The sequence below is a fragment of the Carlito syrichta genome, unplaced genomic scaffold (genome assembly GCF_000164805.1).
Source record: "Carlito syrichta isolate Samal-C Ts95f unplaced genomic scaffold, Tarsius_syrichta-2.0.1 Scaffold311144, whole genome shotgun sequence".
Taxonomy (NCBI): Eukaryota; Metazoa; Chordata; class Mammalia; order Primates; family Tarsiidae; genus Carlito; species Carlito syrichta.
In genome coordinates, this window is record NW_007255240.1 from 626,566 (window position 1) to 641,866 (window position 15,301).

The window sequence follows — 15,301 nt, forward strand, 5'->3', positions numbered from 1 at the left end:
CCCGGCTCTCACTTTTTTTTTTTTTGAGTTGGAGTCTCACTCCATCGCCCAGGCTGGAGTGCAATGGCACATTCACTCATTTGACCTGCTGGGCTCTGGCAATCCTTCCACCTTAATCTTCCAAGTAGCCGGAGCAACAGGCATGTACTACCACATTCAGCTAATTTTTTAATTTATTGTAGAGATGTGGCCTTGTCAAGTTACCCAGGCTATTCTTGAACTCGTCGGCTTAGGCAATACCCTCACTTCGGTTTCCCAAAGTGCTGGGATTACAGGCTTGAGCCACCACGCCCGGCCGTTTGCTCGCTTTTAATTAATGAATTTATTGATTGATTTTTGAGTGGGAGTCTCACTCTGTCGCCCAGACTGGAGTGCAATGGCACGCTCCCAGCCACTGCAGCCTCGACCTGTTGGGCTCAGGTGATCCTCCTGCCTCAGTCTTCCAAGTAGCTGAAACTACAGGCATAAGCTACCATGCACAGCTAATGTTTTATTTATTGTAGAGAGAGGTCTCGCCAAGTGGCCTGGGCAGGTCTCGAACCCTCAGGCTCAGGCATTCCACTCACCTTGGCCTCCCAAAGTGCTGGGATTATAGGCTGAGCCACGGAGGCTGGCCTGGTCACTTTTTAATGCTTTTTTTTTCTTTTAACTTTGAGTTCCTTGTAGATCCTGGATGGTAAGCCTTTGTTAGACGTATAATTTGCAAATATGTTTTTTCCCATTCTGTGGGTTGTCTCTTTACTTTCTTGACGGTTTATTTTGCTGTGCAAAAGCTTTTCAGTTTGATGAGGTCCCACTTGTCTAACTTAGCTTTTGTAGCATTTGCTATTGGGACTTGGTCGTGAATTCATTTCCTACTCCAATGTCTAGAAGGGTGTTTCCTACATTTTCTTCTAGAATTCTTATAGTTTGAGGTTTAATGTTTAGGTCCTTGATCTATTTTGAGTTGATTTTTGTATACTGTAATAGGTAGGGGTCCAGTTTCATTCTTCTGCATGTGATTAGCCAGTTTTCCCTACAGCCATTTGCTAAATATGGTCTCCTTTCCCCAGTGATTGGTATTGGCTTTGTTGAAAATGAATTGCTTAGCCGGGCTCGGTGGCTCAGCCTGTAATCCCGTCCCTTTGGGAGGCTGAGGTGAGTGGATTGCCTGAGCCCGTGGGTTCGAGACCCGCCTGGGCAACTTGGTGAGACCTCATCTCTACAATAATTCCTGAATCTCTGTTCTGATCTATTGGTTTTTGTGTCTATTTCTGTACCAATATCGTGTTGTCTTGGTTAAAGTCTGGAAGTGTGATACCTCCCATTTTGTTCCTTTTGCTGAGGATTGTTTTCACTATTTGTGCTCCTTTTTGTTTTCAAATGAATTTCTGTATTGTCATTTCCAGGTCTGTGAAAAAAGATATTGGTAATTTGATGGGTATTGTATTGAATCTGTAGATTGCCTTGGGTAGGATGGATATCTTGACATAATTAATTATTTCAGTTCACGAGTATGGGATGTTTCTCCATTTGTTTGTGTCATCCTTGATTCCTTTGAGCAGCATTTTGTAGTTCTCGTTGTAAAGGTCTTTCAGTTCTCTGGTTAGGTGGATGTCAAGGTATTTCATTTTTTGTGTGTGGCTATTGTGAATGGGATTGTGTTTTTTATTTGGTTCTCCACCTGCTTGTTGCTGGTGTATAGAAATGCAACTGTCTTTTGCATGTTGATTTTGTAACCTGAGACTTTCCCAAAGTCTTTTATCAGTGTGAGGAGGTTTTTGACAGAATCCCTAGGGTTTACTATGTATAGAATCATATCATCTGCAGAGAGATAGTTTAACTTCCTCTTTTTCTATTTGGATACACTGATTTCCTTCTCTTGCCTGATAGCTCTGGCTAGGACTTCCAGCACTATGTTGAGTAGAAGGGGTGAAAGTGGGCATTGTTGTCTTGTTCCAGTTCTTAGAAGGAATGCTTCTAGCTTCTGCCCATTTAGCAAAATGTTGACTGCAGGTTTATTATAGATGGTTCTTATTGTTTTGAGGAATGCTCCTTCTATGCCTAGGTTTTCAAGGGTTTTTATCAGGAAAGGATGCATGAGTTTGTTAAATGCTTTTCTTCATTTAATGAGATAATCCTGTGATTCTTAGTTTTGCATCTATTAATGTGCTAAATTACGTTTATGGTCTTTTGAAGGTTGAACCAGCCCTGCATTCCAGGAATGAAGCCTACCTGGTCATGGTGCATGATCCTTGAGTTGTGTGTCACTATTTAATTTTAATTTTAATTTAATTCTTTTGAGTTTGGGTTTCACTCTGTCACCCAGGCTGAAGTGCAGTGGCATGGTGATTGCTCACTGCAGCCTTGACCTTCTGGGCTCAGGTGATCCTTCTGTCTCAGTCTCCAGAGTAGCTTGGACTGCAGGTGCATGCCACCATACCCAGCTAATTTTTTTGATATTTCATAGAGACAAGGTCTTGCTATGTTGCTTAAGCTTGTCTCAAAATTCTGGGCTCAAACAGTCCTCCCACTTTGCCCTCCCATCTCAAAGTGCTGTGATTACAGGCGTGAGCCTCTGGACCCAGCCTACATTTCTTAATATGGAATAGGGCTCTAAATCATCTGGAGAGAGGGAGAAGGGGCTATACATAGATGGAGACTGGTCATGTGTGGAAGTGGGGGGAGGGGTTGTTTAACAATTGCAGGTTGCAGTTGAATAGGAGGAATAAAGGAGTAATAAGTTCTAATGTTTTATAGCACTGGAGGGTGAATATAGTCAACAATGATTTATTGTATAGTTTCAAAAATGTTGAAGAGAGGATGTTGAATGTTCCCAACACATGATAAATGTTTGAGGTGATGGATATGCTAATAACCCTGATTTGATCATTACACATTATATATGTATATCAAAACATCACTCTGTATCCCATAAATACATACAATCATTTCGTGTCAAAAAGAAGAGGTTGAAAAAACAAATGACTGGCCACCTGTGATAATTGCTGAAGTTGAGTAATGGGTACAAAGAAGTCCGTTATAGCATACTCTCTACTTTTGTAATGTGCTCAAAACTTTTGGTAATATTTAAAAAAATCTGTGATAAAAATCTAACATTTCAAAGTTGTGCATAGACTAAAGACTTATAAAAATACTATTTTGAATCTAAGCCTAAGAAACTATGGTTTTTGAAGTTAAAAAAAGGGAGAACTAAGTATTTGCCCTAATTCTTTAGAAGAGAGGGCAACTGGAGGACTGAGGATGGGAGGGGGGAGATACTTGTCATTGTATCCCTTTTGTACTTTTAAATTTTATATCACATATATGATTTATCTATTAAACATGAATAAAATACTTTAAAGATCTATTTTAAAATCCTGGACTATGAACTTCATGATAAAACATTTGAAAATTTAGATTAAATGGACAACCATCTAGAAAATTGTAAATTGTGTCATCAAAATCAACTCAAGAAGAAAATCTAAAAATGCTTTTAACCCATAACTTACAACTTTTAAAGAAAGAGAATCAGTAATTAAAAAAAAGAAATCTACCTATAAAAAAGCATCAGGCCTAGATGGTTTTATAGGCAAAGTGTTATATCCAGTTTCTCAAAAAATATAGTGCAGGCTTGTGGTATACACATAATGTTGACTGAAAAGGTAAGTTGCAAAAAGATTGGCACAGTATAAAAATACTTATTTAAAAATGTTTAGAGCCGGGCTCAGTGGCTCAGCCTGTAATCCTGCACCTTTGGGAGGCTGAAGTGAGTGGATTGCCTGAGCCCACGGGTTCGAGACCCGCCTGGGCAGCGAGACCTCATCTCTACAATAAATCAAAAAATCAGCCAGTTGTGGTAGCGCGTGCCTGTAGTTCCGGCTACTTGGAAGGCTGGGGTGGAAGGATCGCTGGAGCCCAGCAGGTAGAGGCTGCGGTGGCCAGGAGCGGCCGTTGCACTCCAGTCTGGGCGACAGAGTGAGACTCCAACTCAAAAAAAAAAAAAAATGTTTAGTATAAAAACTGTTCTGAAACAAGCAGGATTGTCAAAACATGACTCTGGTTGGCCTGTTCTCTCCCCCACACCTGAACAAAGAGCCAGCTGAGAGGTGCGCCTTGTCCCAGATGAAGAGGTAGCACCCAAGCTCAGCTTCCCATGTTTCTAGTGGCTCCCACCCTCCATCTTGGGGGACTACACATCCTACAGGCACCAAGTTGTTCCCTATAAACATCCAGTGCCCACACTTAGCATGTTACTGACAGGCTAGCCTTCTGAGAGGGCCACCCAGGCTGGATCCTTTGCTAGACTAGAACCTAGCCCTGTACAACGACACCCTGGCATATCTTCCTAGGAAAAAAGAGACTGAGGACCGCATGCAATTTCATCTTGCAGATTCAGGTTTTGTGGTTTTCTTTCCTTTAGTGAAGGCTGTTCCTTAACCCAGGTGGATGGCATTGTAGAGGTCATGCCAATCCTTGAGCAATAGGTAGCAGTCCAGAGGGGACTCACCTAGCAGAACAGAAACAATACAATGTATTTGTAGACACATGCATATTTAGTTATGGTGTAAAACATGAAGAGCTCATGCTAACTTCCAAATGATGGCTACCCCTGGAGCTGAAGGAGAACAGTAATCAGGGAGAGATCCAAAGGGGCTCTAGCTGTATCTATAAGTTTTGACTTCTTACAATAATTTTTTGAAGCAAAAATCACAAAGTATCAATGTTGGCTAAATCTGAGTGGTAAGTACATCTTGGATCCTCTTCTTTTTCCTCCTCACTAATCTGACCCATTACTAAAGTCTGTGATATATTAAAGATGCTGTTCCTCTCCTCAGGAGGTAGTTATTTTCTGTCGTGGACTGAACCTGGACTGGTCTTTTGACTTGTTTTGACCCACAGACAGTGGTAGAGGTGATGCTGTGCCAGCTCTAGGCCTAAGCCATAAGAGGTTGAAGAGCTTCTGCTACCGAGGTCTGGGATTTCAGCTGTAGGCTGTAAAGAAGCTTGAGCTAGATGTCTGGATGATGAGAAGGTATATGGAAGAGAGAGAAGTCATGTGAAGGAGTACTGAAGCACCAGGCATTGGAGTGAAGCAAGAAGAACCACCCAGCTGAATCCCGCCCAGATTCTGGACCCACAGAAACCTGGGAAATCATAAACTGCTATTGTTTTAAGCCCCTAAGTTATAGGATGGCTTGCTACATAATAGTAAGTACGTAAAACAAGTCCTGATAGCTTTCTTTTAAAACATATTCTCAGTCCATTTCTTCTTCCTACACCTACCCCACCATCCTGGGATATGCCTGCTCTTTCCTCTGGGGCCCTGGTAACAGCCTTCTAACTCCCCAAATAAGATCGTGCTGCTCCTCAGGTGCTTCCATCAGGTTCTGAACAATGTACACCCCTGCCACAGACTGCTATAAAGGCTTACCCCTCCAGCCCCATATAATGCTTCTCTCACTCTGCTCCAACTGCACAGGCCATTCTGCTATTACTCAAACATACTAAGCTCATTCCCACTTTCCAGCTTTTGCAGCTGCTGATGCCCTGCCTGGAGCACCATTTCCCAAACTCTTTACTGAACTGATCTCCTGACCCCATTCACTTGATTCTACTTAAATGCCACCCCTCCTTAGATATCTTCCCTGATCTCTGATCTAAAAGTGCCCCGTGCCTATCATTCTCCATTCCTGCAACCTGGTTGATTTCTTTGTGGGTCTTTTCACTCCTAACAGTAGAGCACATGTTTACTCACTGTGTTTTCCCCCTAGAATATGTGCATTATGAGGACATTTTTCTGAGGGTCCTATCTATAGCAGGCTCTGACACAGAATGGAGTGAATGAATGAGCACAGGAATGAGGTCTGGGCATAACATTCTCTGTTGTTTTCAGTATGTTAAAAAAACAATCTTCTCCCTGGGCTTCCTTGGGCGTTCTCTTTCTGGTCAGGCGAACAGATCTGAGCTTCAACATCCATGCCTTATCTAATAACAATTAAAAATAGCTGCGTGGTGCCACTTCCACATACAATCGTGCTCTAATGCTATCATCATCAAGTATCACTCTCTGGTTTCCTTCCTGCTCTTTGCTGTCTATTTTTCCTGCTACAATTCATAGCCCTGAGAGAACAAAGGCCACATGCCTGCTATGTTTTTAGCACCCAGAACAGTATCTACCACAAATAGATGTATGATAATGGCTGAAATGATAAAGCTGAATTAATAAAGATAAACAAGTCAGGTCTTAGAAGAAATGCAGATAATGCAGGCCATTAAAAAGAACTTCAGGCTGGGCGCAGTGGCTCATGACTGTAAAGCCTGCAATCCCGGTACTGTGGGAAGGCCAAGGCAAGAGGATTGCCTGAGTCCAGGAGTTAAAGACCAGTCTGGGCAACATAGCAAGACATCATCTCTACAAGAAATCAAAAACTTAGCTGGGTGTGGTGGCGTTGCCTGTAGTACCACCTACTAGGAAGGCTAGGGCAGAAGGATCACCTGAGCACAGCAGGTCAAGGCTGCAGTGGCTGTGAGCATGCTACTGCTGAGAGACAGAGTGAGACTCTGGCTCAAAACAACCCCCAAAAAACATACAAAAAAACCCTTCAGAAATAAGTGTCAATGAAAAAAAAGATTTTTTTGCCAGCATTTTTGCTGACTTCTTTTAGCATCATATGAAGTTGCTTTCCATGTAATTTATAGAAACTCTGCCTATAAGGTCAGCTGGTTGCAAATTTCCCGAATAATGCTTTGAATCATAGAATTATTGGTTTACCAATGAAACCAGAAGCATAAAAAATGGATTGCATGTGTGTGTGTGTGTGTGTGTGTGTGTGTGTGTGTGTGTGTGTGTGTATGCGTGCACGCACTTAGGAAGAGGTTAGGAAGGAAGGAAACACACTCAACCAGCTAACAGTGCTCACTGTGGGTACAATAGAAAAGGGTCAAAGGGAACCATGGCTTTCTCCCTGTCACTTCAACCCACTACAAGAATGTGTGAAGTTACAGACAAATAACATTTCGTTTAACATTCAGGGAGGAATTGGGCACAGAAGAATGTCCCTTGCCTATTGTCAGACAGGGGCTCTTTGCTCGCTTTTTGTTTCTGAACCCAGAGATGATGTTTGCACAGAGATAAGGCAACTGCCCACTAGAGCCAAATGAGCCTAGCAGCTGGAGTAGGGGTGGAGAGGCCCTGCACTGGCCTCCCCAACCCAGCCCCACCAGGACAGCGAGGTCCTCCACCTCTGACCCGCACAGGTGTGGGCTACCTGCAACTACCCACTTGTATCTCAGAGTTCACATGGCCAGCTCAAGTCCCAAATGAGCTACTAGCAGGAATTTCAAAGAGCCATTCTTGTCCACTTGAAATCAAATTCTAACCTCAAATTAGCAATGTCACATAGTCTCATACAGTTTTTCTAGGTCTTTAAATATCGCTAAGCCTCTGAAAGTTCAAAGTGCCACAGAAATTAAGTTATTTGTGTTACTGGTTTCTCCTGAAATGACCAGGTAGGTGATATTAAGCTAACACTTGGCAACGTGCCCTGGCCCCTGGGTGCTGGAAGATGAACAGAGGGTGAAAAGACATAGCTGGGCATAACCCTTGCCAGCACTGTCAAAAGGAACTGTGATCTTGAACATTCTTTACTGTGAAAGTACAGCTTCTGACGAATGTGTGATTACTCCTGCAGCTCAGGAAGGATTCTATTGTTGAGATGCATGTTTCTATTCTGGAGGTTTTTTTCTCTTTTCCTTTTTATAACAAATGTCACCCAATAAATACCAAGATGGGCAAGTGGAGTCTAGACAAACTGACCACAGAGGTGGCCTGAATCGTAAAGGACTCAGAATTGGGACTTCCAAGGAATACTGGTAGCTCCCTATTCTCATTCATTGGGGTTCTCAAAAATATATATGAAATTCTTATACTAGAGCTTAGAGAGCTTCATTCCCAGAGAACTAAAGAATTTCATTAAAATCTCCAATTATGGCTCCTTCAAGGTCTAACTCACGGGGACCAGGAGTTCAAACAGGTGGGTGAAAATTCTTGTCCTTCACAGGGTCCTGGGGATGTCCTTCACAGGCCTCTCCCTGCACACAGGCCACTGACCTCCTTGTGGGGGCCAGGGCAGATGGCCAACCAGAAAAATCTTCTCTCTTGCCGGCTAAATGCATGACACGTGGGCCTGGGCTGCTCCCCAGCAAGTGTAGGGGCCACCGGGTATGGCTGCCCTGCCCACCCACATAAAAAGGGTCAAGTCAGCAGCAAGTGTGGGGTGGGGGTGGCAGGGAAGTGGGTGAGGGCTGAGGCTCTGGGTGAATCACCACCTTCATTCAGGCTCAGGCCACCCAGAATGGGGTGAGTGAGTGGGTGTGCTCCTGAGAGACCGTCCACAGTGGGGGAGGGGGAGGGGTGAGCAGCAGGGGAAGCTCCTCCCCAGGACCCAGGTGGCTGTGGCCTAATGATTAGTCCATGGATGGACTAAGGTGAAAATGGTCTAGTGATTTCCATGAGGAACCTGTGAATTTGACAATGGCCAACCAATGGGACAGCTTATTCAGATGAAAAAAGAATCTGTAGAGAGGTCAAGTGTCTGTTTTTAGTTATTCCAAGAAAGAGGAAAGGGATTCTTATTGGCCTAAATGGTGGAGAGAGCAGGACAGATTCCTACAGCAGCACAACATAAACTTCCTAACAGAGGTGTCCACAGAAAGCCAGGCATCATTTGCTAGGTAGTAAGCTCCCCATCGCTAGAAGCAAGCAAGCATATTCTGGATAAATAATCAGGAGAAAATCTAAGTCTCAGACTAAGGTTAATATTCACAGTCTCACCAAGCCCCAGAGACTCTGTAGTTGGGCTCTGCTTTGTGGATATGAAGCACAGCTGTGCTAACTGCTACCTGCATGGCTGGATGCCCTGGACACCCAAACCCACTTCTTCCATCACCAGGGCCATGAACCAGCCTCTCTTTCTTTTGCTTCAATCAATGAGGTATTCCTTACTGGACACTGGCTACACTCCCTGGAGGAGGCCAATGCATTCCTGTGGTCAGGCTGGTGTCTTCTTCCCAGCAAAGTCCGGTCCAATCCTCCTTTCCTGGATCCCATGGTGTGAGCACAGCACAGCAGGGCAAGCAAGACACCCACAGGAGGAACAGGTTAAGGATGTGAGCTGGCTCATCAGTGGGCATCAGTCCCTGATAGAATTTCCTACATTGGCCAAGAAGGCAAGCTGCCACCCTAGAGGCACTTCCCAATTTGGTCTATTTCCTGCTTCTATTTCTAGAAGGCAGAACGAGCCCCCACTTGAGCAAAACATTTGGCTCTTATATTAAGAGTTATATTTTTAATACAGATTTGAAAAAGCAAAAGGAGAATAAAAAAAACAATGGAAGTAGCCATGAAACAACCTGGGATCTGAAGACCCTCCGGAATGTTCCTTCTGTTCCTTTGGTCCATGCTGGGTCCGGTGGTGAACAGTGCTCTGAGAGGCAATGTGGCTGTGTCAGGGTTTTCAGGGCTAAAGCGACAACCACTCGCAGAGTGGGGTGTGAGCCACCACCTGGATGATGTTTGCCCAAGCACTCCCACGCCCCACAGTCCAGAAGACTCTCACCAAGGGTTCTCCGCCTGAATTATATGAAAGTTTCCTTACTCTCTGCTGTGCTGGGTGGCGCACCTCAGCTGGCAGGACAGGTTTTTCTTTTTGGGGGGAGACAGGTTTTTCCACTCTGGTATCAGAGATATGCAGAAGAAAGTCTAATGACATGTTTGCCAAGGTTGTCCACCCAGTAGCCCAGGCCCAGTACCTCCTTTATGGCTTGCTCTGTCAGCTCACCACTAAACTCATCAAAGCCTTCTAAATGTTCCTCTGGCACTGCAGGCAAGCTGACTGCTCACAGGGCTAATGAGGGGAGGGCTGTCACACACCCTTCTGGGACACAACTGTACTGCACAAACACACAGTGGGTCACGTGGCAGGCACATGTAGACCCCCACCTCACGCTGACTAGGTGAAGCCTGCCACATGCTATGAAAGGATTTCTAAAAAATGTGTTGAAGCCATGCAAGTCCAAACAGGTAGGGGTGTGAAAACACACCTAGTACACAAGTAAAAATACAAAATACCCTTATCAAAAAAAACCCGAAGTAAAAACGTGCTGTATTAAAGTCTGGGTCTTTTTCTAAACCACACTTAGAAATATCATTTTCAGTTAAATAAAGTTAATTAACCTAGCCATCACCTCAGATATTTGACACTCTTTGTGATGAAAACCTTGGTTGTATTGAAGTGTACTGTATTGAATTGTTAGCTATATTAACCACACTGTGCAATAAATATCATTATTTCTATTTTTTAAAAAAGAAATATTTTCTTTCTTTTCTCTGTCTCTCTTTCTTTCATATCATTAGAACTTTATCATTTGCTCCTTCCTTCCTTCTTTCTTCTTTTTTTTCTTTTAGAGAGAGTCTCATTCTGTTGCCCAGGCTGGAGTGCAGTGGTTCAATCATAGCTCATTGCAGACTTGACCTCCTGGGCTCAACCTATTTTCCAGCCTCAGCTTCCTGAATAGTTGGAACTACAGGTGTCTGCCACTAAGCCCAGCTGCTTTTAAAAACATTTAATTGGTTGCAGGGAGGGCATCTCACTATGGCGCCCAGGTTGGTCTTAAACTCCTGGGCTCAAGTGGTCCCCCCACCTCAGCCTCCTAAAGCACTGGGATTACAGATGTGAGCAATTTTATCATTTTCAAACATGTTATCTTTCAAGGATTTTTAAGGGGTGAGGGAGTTGCCACTACATTAATTTGAGTATCACTGGATTTCCTTTGGCAGTCAGTTTTTCTTAGCCAGAGCAGAAAATTGGGCCTGAAACAGTCTTCCCTGAAGTGAGGCTGGTAGATTTGTGGGGTAGAAGAGGGAAAACCAGGATTCCCCATGAACTCCAGAGGTCTGAGAAAAAATGCGATGGAACAAATTCAGCTCCAGCTCTGAGGATACACTCAGAGGGTAAGCCCTGCAAGGCATTCAGCTGTAGTTATATACATACGTACATATATATATTTTTATTTTATTTATCTTTAAATTTGTCATCCAGGCTGGAGTGCAGTGGCACGAGCATGGGCACAGGCGATCCTTCCATCTCAGCCTTCTGAGTCACTAGGACGACGGGCACGGTCCTCCCACATCGGCCTCCCAAAGTGCTGAGATTACAGGCAGGAGCCACCATGCCTGGCCTGCAGTCATATTAAGTTAAGTATTCCCCCATTTGTTCCAGAAAGGTATGAAAGGGGAAGAGGCCAGTTGAAGCCAATTTGACCTTGAATGTGAGCACAAGAGGCATGCTGGTTAGATCCTAATAACAAACTATCAGTATTTAAAGAAACAGCAATTTTAAAAAATAACTTGTCACTTTGGGAGGCTGAAGTGGGAGGATCATTTAAGGCCAGGAGCTTGAGACCAGCCTGAGCAAAATAGTAAGATTCTTTCTCTACAAAAAAATTAGCTGGGTGTGGGGGTGCATGCCTTTAAAATTAGCTGGGCATGGTGGCACTGGGGCTACTAGGGAGGCTGAGTTGGGAGGACTACTTGAGCCCAAGAGTTCAAGGCTCCAGTGAGCTATAAATGCACCATTGCACGCCAGTCTGGGCAACAAAATGAGACCCTGATTCTATTTTTAAAAAGATCTGCCATATTATTCTTCTGATTGCAAAAGAAAGACAAAACAAAACAAAAAGTAACATTTATACATTGTAGAAAACATAAATACCACAGATAAGCAAAGCACAGTGTAAGCCCAGCACACAGGTGTGGCTACATGCAACTCTTTGAGTGCCACTTGCCCTCTGGCTGTGGCCTTGATGTATGTATTTACATTGTGTAAAAATGAAATCCAACAAGCAACGGTTTCAAGTTGGGCTCTGCAGGGGGTGCTGTAGTCTTTGCTTCCTCTGGAGGTGAGGCCTGTGGGCTCAGCAGTTGCCGGTTCAGCTTTGCGGTTCACCTGTGGGGCCTTTAAACGCTCTGAGCATGGGGCATAGATTAGTAGCTTTCCTTATCAGGATTCAATTATGACTACAATTCCTCAATGCATCATTTATTTAATACTGACCACAGGACAGAATTTTCCAAAGAACTTCAGGCTACTTTCCTTGCATCTTCAACTCTGTGCTTTCTGTGTCCCTGCACAAACACCTCTTTCACCCTTAAGGATTCACAGAGTGTCACTTCCCTGTCCTGTCTCAGGCCAAAGCACCTGCTTAAGTCCCACCAGGACCCTCGCCCTCGTATGTGCCCGCAAGGTTATTCAGAACAGGGATGATGGGGAGTCCTGAGATCAAGACTTTTCTGAGCCTGCTTGTTCCCATCTGATCACAGCTGTTGGGGAGAGGATGCCCCCTTCAGGAACAGTGTAACTCAGACACAGTCCTTTAAGGGGAAAAAAATGGGGGCTGGGGAATGTCAGTGCTTTGGCCTCTCAAGCACATTAACATGTTCTGGCTATTTGTCCTACCCCAGACCCGGAGGTGGGGCCGGGTTTGTCCTGGGCCCTTTGTGCCCAGGTCCCTGCAACCTGTTACAACCCATGGGGGATCACTGGGACCATCACAGTCTTGCTACTCATCGGCATGACTCAGGAACCTGTTGGAAAGGCAGACGCTCCGCACCCCAGACCTACCAAGTGAGATTCTGCATTTCACCAAGACTCCACAGAGCACTCGTGACAAAGCATACATTGAGAAATGCTGTTCTATGGGACTCAAACCATTTAGATTGGTTGATTCTCCACCAGAGCTGCACATGAGAATCATAGGGGGACTTTTAAAAAATGACCATGCCTGCCCTTTCCCCACAGGATGTGCACCAGTGGGTGTGGGTGGTGCCTGGGCACTGGCAGTTTGAGAAGCTCCCCAGCAATTCTGGGGGCCTGAGTTGAGAAAACTCTTTTTTTTTTTTTTTAATTGAGTTGGAGTCTCACTCGGTCGCCCAGACTGGGGTGCAGTGGCCGCTCCCGGCCACCGCAGCCTCGACCTGCTGGGCTCTGGCGATCCTTCCGCCTCAGTCTTCCAAGCAGCCGGAATTACAGGCATGCACTACCACTCCCGGCTAGAGAAAACTCTTTAGATCACCAAATGTTGGCCAGGAAGGGGATGGAGCAGAGTCCCTGTAGGGCTTTTTCCACATGACAGTCACCTACTTAACAAGCCCCAAATGGATCCAATGTCCCTGTCCCTGGCTCCACCCTCATCCCTCATCCCCCAGGAATGCTAAGAGGAGTAGCAGGAGGGATAATGAAGTTGCAAGTGCTCTGGAAAGGTAGAGGTGTTACCCAAAAGTCAGCCCTAGCATTCTATTGCCCATCCCACTGTGAGCTCACAGTAATACAGCAAAGCCTTTCTAAAGGCAACTGAAAAGACATGTGCCTGAAAAACATTTTTTTAAAAGAAACAAATCATAACATGCAAAGGGTACTTGGGTCATTGCCGGGGGAGTGAGGGCCAGTTAGAAACCCAAACTTAACCTGTATGCAGCCTACTTGTGTAGTTAATCCTCACTTGTACCCCACGTTCCTATTATAAAATAAAATTTTTATAAAAAAAAGATGCAAGCCAGGTGCAGTGGTTCAAGCCTGTAATCCCAGCACTTTGAAAGGCTGAGGTAAGGGGATTGCCTGAGCCCATGGGTTCGAGAACAGCCTGGGCAACTTGGCAGGTCCTCATCTCTACAATAAAAATTAAAAATTTTTGTACACCTGTAGTTCCGGCTACTTGGAAGGCTGAGGTGGAAGGATCACCTGAGCCCAGCAGGTCGTCACTGCGGTGGCCATGATCACGCCACTGCACTCCAGCCTGAGCGATGGAGTGAGATTCCAACTAAAAAATAAAAGATGCAACTCATAACTCTGAAGACATTTAGTGCCGGGCAATGTCAAGAGGCAAATTCTTCTCCCATTTCATAATCTGATATATATGAAAGGAAACCCTCCAGAAACATCACCCTAGTTAGCTGCTGGACACTTTAGATGAGAAAAATACTCAAGCAACTGAATAAAATCTCTGCTGAGCCAAGGGCAACCCCAATTGTTAACACAGGGGAGGGTACAAATGTGTTTGGGCCTTTCAAACCCAACATGTGGGCCCTTTCAACTCCCGCAGCATGGCCTGGAATTTTGGAATGAGGGTTTGGATGGCATTTCTGTAGCTTATGCTTTATTGACCTTGAGCAGGTTTCTAGGCCTCTCTTACCCTCATGTTCCTTAGCTACAAAAATACCATTTTCACAGGTTGTTATAAGAATATTTTAAATGAGATTATTTCATAAAGCACTGAACTCTTTGTGCCTGGGACCTACAAGGGATTAGCAAATGTTTATTGTTAACAACAATATCAATGATATTCCACTGGTGTTAAAAGTGGTACAACTCTAGTGGAAAATCTGGCAATATAACCCAAAGAGACTTAAAAATGTTCAAGCCCAATAATCTGATCTGTAAATCTGTATTGTGAAAATAACTATGAAACCACACATAAAAAGAAGGGAATGGAATGCTTTTGGGAAGAGTAAACAACTAGAAGCAACTCATATGTCCAACAGGAGAATAAGAATCAGCTCAATAATTTTACATAGTGCTCCCATAAAAGATGATGTTTTACTTGAGCACATGAACCAGGTGATGCCCTAGGTAAATGTTACTGACAGAAGGTTAGGAGAAAAAAAGCAGGATACAGCATTATGCACACCTTATAAGTACAATAAAGCTACAAGTCCTTCAAGCACAAAGAAGCAGACTAGCAGAAAAATATGCCAAGATTTTAACTGTGTTTGTTTTTGAGGTAGTGGGATCTGGGTGATTATTTTTTTCTACTTTCCCCCTATATTTCTTTTTTCAATTTTTCTTGAATAAACGTATACAGGTTTTATAACACAAAAACAAAACCAAATTCCCATTTTAAAAAGCCCTTTAACCAACAAGAATTGATACCCCAATTCTTAAGATCAGTGAGTCTACAATAAATGGTATACACTCAATGTTGGCTCCTCAATTTTTAGAATTTAAGTGAGAGTCCTAATTTAAGTGAGAGTTTTACGATGAAAAAGCACCAAATAGTTGGCATTCTATGTCCTCTGTTTGAAAACCCCCTGTTAATACATAGCCTAGACTCCCCATAGGACAAGCCCAGTAGGTTGCGCCCAGGCAAGTGTGGCCAGCCTGCCCTTACCGTTATGCGTCTCCATGGCACGTTCTGGACACACAGCTGACCCCTCCGGCCCCACACACCAGTACATGCTGGGAGGTCTCCGCGACATGCCAGCCAT

At 44.2% G+C, this 15,301-nt stretch overlaps 1 protein-coding gene across 1 annotated transcript in view; it reads right to left on the reverse strand.

The window, feature by feature from the left end:
* LRRK1 (leucine rich repeat kinase 1) overlaps positions 1–15,301 on the reverse strand; it is a 185,149-nt gene extending 169,848 nt beyond the window's left edge. The window contains exon 1 of the mRNA XM_008068530.2: positions 15,205–15,301. Coding sequence (XP_008066721.1) covers positions 15,205–15,301 — 97 coding nt within the window. The remainder of the gene's footprint in view (positions 1–15,204) is intronic.